We start from the raw sequence: 5,715 nt of genomic DNA, 5'->3' as shown, positions 1-5,715 counted from the left end.
GAGTCGCTAATTACGAATCTGGCATCCGCTGAACTCTATCGCTTCAGGTTCAAGGTCATTTGAAGGTCATTTGAAGGTCAAATCGAGAAAAAACGGTAAAAATTTTTTTAAAAAATATGTTATAGGTTTTTGGGGTCGCTGATTACGAACCTGGTGTCCGCTGACCTTTATCGCGTCAGGTTCAAGGTTTCAAACCTATAACATTTTTTTAAAAATTTTTTTTCTGGTTTTTCTCGATTTGACCTTCAAATGACCTTGAACCTGAAGCGATAGAGTTCAACGGATGCCAGATTCGTAATTAGCGACTCTAAAAACCTATAACGTAATTTTTGGATTTTTTTACCGTTTTCTCTCGATTTGACCTTCCAATGACCTTGAATCTGACGCGATAAAAGTCAAAGGACGCCATATTTGTGTTCGGCGAACCCGAAAACCATAGTAAACACGAGCTAACCTCAGAATACATGTTTAAGAGTGTCAAATCTCTCGAAAATACAGTTGGTGTGTAGTGGTGTTTCCTATATTTGTAGGGGTGGCTGGGGGGTGGAGGGTAGTCCGTTTAGCGTGCAATGGACTCGGGATACTTATAAAATACTACCATGATTTTTTCAGATTTTTTGGTCCAAAAATAAATTAGGCCAAAAACCGGCCTTACCGACCCACCCCCTTTGTTTAAAAATTATACAAATATTATGTTTTTTCTTTTTTTTAATATTATTTACCATGTTCGGCTTTAGATCGGAATTAAGGGGAAAATTTATAAAAACATTAGAGTAATTTTGCGAATTATCCTTAGCGATTTTTCTTTATTGTTTATTACTTTTGGAGAGTTTTTAAAAATTATAATCATTTAAAGTTAATTGTATCTCTAGCTCTTTTTGAAACACTCAAAATTAATTTTTATTTGTAAAAAAAATAAATACTTATTATACCGAAAAACCTGGAGAGGAAGTTTTTATATTAAAAATGTATTAGGCATTTTTTATTTAATTTTCCGTTGGTGCAATTACCAAAAAAAAACGAAAAAAAAAAATTAAGACAAAGTAAATTTACTTTTGAGAATATAATTTAATTCGCTTCTGAACTGCAATTTATTAGAAATATGTTGTTTTTTTTTAAATTGAGTTCAACAACTATTAGGCCTATCTCAAAGTTTTATTTATTACTAAATTATTTTTGTTGATAAATAAATGCATTGATAATTGCTAATAATTTTAGATTTTGACAATTTTTTGAATTGGATTTCGAATTTTATTTCTCTCTAAATTTTGAACTTTTTGAATTATTGAATTATTTCTAGATTAAAATTCGTTTTCTAGAAAATTTTTTAGAAAATTTATTGAAAACATAAAAAGTGAGGTCGAAAAATCTTTGCTTCAAAATTTCCTTTCATTTCATTAAAGAAATTGTTTATTTTTAAAAATTTCCTTTTTCCAAGTCAAAAAATTAATTTCTTCTAAGACTGTCTGCCTTTTGTGTATAGAAAAAAATCGTTTTCCAAATTTGTTGTCTTAAAAATAATAAAATTATTTATTATTTATTTTTTCCTCTTTTTTTAGGCCGAGAAATATTTTCCCTCTTACAACTAAGAAACTTTTGTAACAAGAAATTTTCCCGCTTTTAATTAATTTTTTAATAATTAATGTTCTCCCTTTTGAGTAAAAAATTGTTACTGTCTATTTTTCCTTTTTCTACAACAAAAAAGTTGGATATTTGGAAATTTTAATTTGGTAATTATTTACCTTTAAATATCCCAAAGTTTAAATCAAAATATTGTTTACTTTTTACGTTGTACCTTCAAAATTAAAACACTGTTCACTTTTCAAAATTCCCGTGTTTGAAACAAAAAAGTTGTTGAGTTTTTAAGATTCCCCTTTTCGAATTAAATTTTTGTTAACGTAATAAATCATAACAGAATACATTCAAATTCGAAACTGAAAAATCTCAAACTCAATTCATTTAAAATTCAAGGACTTAAAAAAAAGGAACAAGAATTGAACTATTGAGAATTTGACCGTGTTTTTTAATTTAATTTTTTTTAATTCAATTCTTTTTGGAATTTGGAATGATTTTTAAAGTGAACTTCGTTTTCCACGGAATTCTTTACAAAATTGACTTAGAAATTTCAAAAATGAGTTTGAAAATTGTTTTCTTTCAAATTTCCCCCCTTTTCATTCAACAATTGCTTATTTTAGAAAACTTTCTTTTTTCGAGTCGAAAAATCAATTTACTCTAAAATTCTCTACGTTTCATATGTAGAAAAAATCGTTTTTCAAATTTGTTGTCTTTCAAATAAGAAAATGATTTAATATTTATTTTTTCCTCTTTTTTAGGTCCAGAAATATTTTACATCTTAAATTTACCTCTTTTAATCTAGGCAATAAAATTTTCACTTAAAATTTCTGTATTTATAATTTTTAAATCTAAAATTATTCAATTTGTTGCACTCTCAATATACTTATTTTACTGTCGAGGTACACGTAGCCAATTCTGTAAATTTTAAACCATAGTTTCCAATATTTCTAATAAAAAAGTATACCTTTTAATTTAAAATAAAATCACTCCATTTCATGAGCTAAAAGCTTAAATTTGTCTAATTAAAAAAGTATCAGACTGAAATTAATTAATTAATTTTTTTAAATTTTAATTGAACATTATGGTAGAATAAAGGTTTGGATTGGACGCAAAAATTTTGAAATTCTGGGATTTTCGGATGATTTCTGCAGTCAAAATGCTTTTCCAGCAAAGATTGAAAATATTTAATTAAAAACTCAAAAAGCATAGTATCTTTGAAATGTTCCATTATTGGAATTTCGGATTATTTAAAAATTTTGTTTCTATTAATTATTCCCTTTAAAAATTTTTTTTAATTTTTTAATAATGTTCTATCATTTCTAGTTAATGTGTATAAAAAATGTAATTTTTGACTCAAATTGCTTTTGTCCTATTTTTAATTGAAGTGACGTAATAATAAATTAAAGTTAACAAAAATAATTGTTTAAACGATTTATTATCATTTTTATTAATATTATTTTCGCTTAATTAATAGAATTAAGCTTTTTTCTGAAATTTTCAACTGTTTGTCTATTTTTCATTAGGCGTGACTTAATAATTAATTAAATTTAGCAAAAATAATTGTTTAAATAAATTATAATTTTTTATAACTATCCTAATCTATATCAATACCTGATAGTTGCGGTTTCAGGCAATTTTTACCTTTCTGTCCTTTGTTCAAATCCTGAGGTAATAATTAATTAAAGTTGGCAAAACAGTTATTTGAACAAATTAATATTGTTTTTCACTAACTTTTCTTAGATACGTGCTTGAAATTGGTGGTTTTTTTCTAAAATATTTAACCTTGCATCGTCTTCTTATTTATGACGAAATAATAAGTCAACAACTGAAAATTGGACAAAAGGCCAGAAATTTCAAAAAAGACGGCATCTTTCTAGCATTATTCGAATATAATATTATCATAAATGATCAATTGTTTAAACAATTAATTTTCTTGACTTTAATAATCATTTAACTTATCCTAATTTGAATTTGACTAAAAGTGCATTTTTGTAAACTGAAATTTCGTAGCGATTTTCTAAGAGATTATTATTAACAATAGTAATGAATTGTTTAAACAATCACTATTGTTAACATTGATGAATTATAAGTGCTAGAAAGTGGCACTCTTTTAAAATCTCTAACCTCGCATGGCCATTTTATTCATAAAGAAATAATAAGTCAACGAGAAAAAAAAATTATTTTTGAATTATATTGTTGTTCAAAGTGAATTATTTTCGCTCTTTTATTTTGAAAACGACAACTTTCTATGAATTATCTAAGAAAAGATAGTTATAAACAATATTAAATTGTTTGAACAGCTTTTTCGTTAAGTTTAAATAATTATTATGTCACTAATTGAAAAAGGACACAAAGGTAAAAATTACCGAAAAAAACGCAACTATCAGACATTGCTATAGATGAAGATAATCATAAACAGTAATAATTTCTGTAAACAATTATTTGTGCTAAATATAATTAATCATTAGGTCTTCCCTAAAGAAAAATAGAAGAATAGTTAAACATTTCAGAAACAACCGCGAAATTCTACCGATTTAGCAAAAAGAATATTATTAACATTAGTGATAAATTATTTCAACAATTATTTTGGTTAACTTAAATTCATTAACCCTCCACTTATATTAAAAATTCAACAAAAGGCCAGAAATTTCAGAAAAAACAGCATTTGAAGGAATAATTTTCTCGATTTTTATTAATCACTTAACTTATCTTACTTGAATATTGGGCGAAAAGTTTTTTTTTTAAACTGAAATTTTGTAGGATGTTTCTAAGAGAATATTATAAACAATAATAATAAATTGTTAAAAGAGTCACTCTTGTAAACATTGATCAACAATCACTTCCCTATAATCAAAACCTGAAAAACAAGTGGAAAATTTTTTTAAAAAATCGTCTTTCTAGCTAAATTCTATGAGAAAATAGCTAAAAACAATAACAAATTGTTTTAAAAAAGTATGCGAACATCTGATCATTTAACTGATTGATTATCAGTAAGCAATGGTCTCTTATGGGCATTAAAAAAACCTCAAAAAAAGTCATAGTTAGCATCAAAAACTCACAAAAACCCATTTTTTTACTTATGGGTTCTTTTGGGACCCTATAAAAGAGAATTATGGTCTTGATATTTAAAAAGCGATATTCCATTCGTTTTTTATGGCTAATTGCTTAGAGAAAAGTTAAGTTTCAACTAGATTGAGATAATATTAAGGATTTTAAAAATGATTTTAAAAACTTTATTTTTTTTTATGGGAAATACGTGAAACTTCATGGGGTTTGCGGAACCTCTGAATATAATTTTTTTTTAAATATAAAAAAGGCATTTATTTTTTTTGGATTCAAACAAATATCTGGGTTGCCCCATAAAAATTAAAAAAAAAATACTAATGCATTTTTGGATCACCCCAGTGGACAATGATAAATAATGACCAATTTGGCTAAAATGATTAAATAATTAAAAATTAATTTAGAAAAACGAAAATTATTAAATAAAAAAATGCTTACAAGAACTGTCGCTATGATCGTCTTTATTGAAGGTGGCTTTCACTTCATCTCTTTGAAGTGGACCTTCGTTGTTCTGAAAGGGACTTCCGGTAGACAGAACAGTCGTGCTCTTGTTTTTCAGTTCCTCGTCATCAGTGTTGTTCCATTCAAAAATAACTGCAAAATGCCACAATAATTTTTGATATTAAAATCCATTTTTTAAATTCAATGAATTGGTGAGCAAATTTCTTGAGCATGAACCTACCCAGTGGGCACAAAGTTTGGCGACGTTTTCACGACATTGTTACGACATCTTTACGACAACTTTACGACATCGAATACCGAACCGATATGGATATAGGATGTCGTAAAGATGTCGAAAAGATGTCGCAAAGATGTCGTAAGGACGTCGTAAAGACGTCGCCAAATTTTATGCCGACTGGGTAAGAAAATGTTTTCAATACGATCTCAAAAAAGAAAACTAGCTGACGTATAGATTTACCTTGGAAGCAAACTTCGAAACCTTCTGTTTTATGGAAAAGAAAATTATTCACTTATTTTTCTTTGGCTTAAATTTTTTGTTGGGACCGATGAAAAACTAAGGCTCGTTACTTGCAGCACTCTTTATACCCCACCCCTTTTTCGTCACGGATCAACATA

General features: G+C 26.9%; 1 protein-coding gene across 1 annotated transcript in view; it reads right to left on the bottom strand.

Annotated features, from left to right (window-relative positions):
* LOC117176354 (discoidin domain-containing receptor 2) overlaps nucleotides 1-5,715 on the bottom strand; it is a 212,220-nt gene that overhangs the window by 149,571 nt on the left and 56,934 nt on the right. The window contains exon 6 of the mRNA XM_033366596.1: nucleotides 5,077-5,232. Within this exon, the coding sequence (XP_033222487.1) occupies nucleotides 5,077-5,232 (156 nt within the window). The remainder of the gene's footprint in view (nucleotides 1-5,076; nucleotides 5,233-5,715) is intronic.

This window comes from Belonocnema kinseyi, chromosome 7, assembly GCF_010883055.1.
Source record: "Belonocnema kinseyi isolate 2016_QV_RU_SX_M_011 chromosome 7, B_treatae_v1, whole genome shotgun sequence".
NCBI classification, from domain to species: domain Eukaryota; kingdom Metazoa; phylum Arthropoda; class Insecta; order Hymenoptera; family Cynipidae; genus Belonocnema; species Belonocnema kinseyi.
Note: the sequence above shows the minus strand (reverse complement) of the source record. Positions and strands in the feature narration are given on the sequence as shown.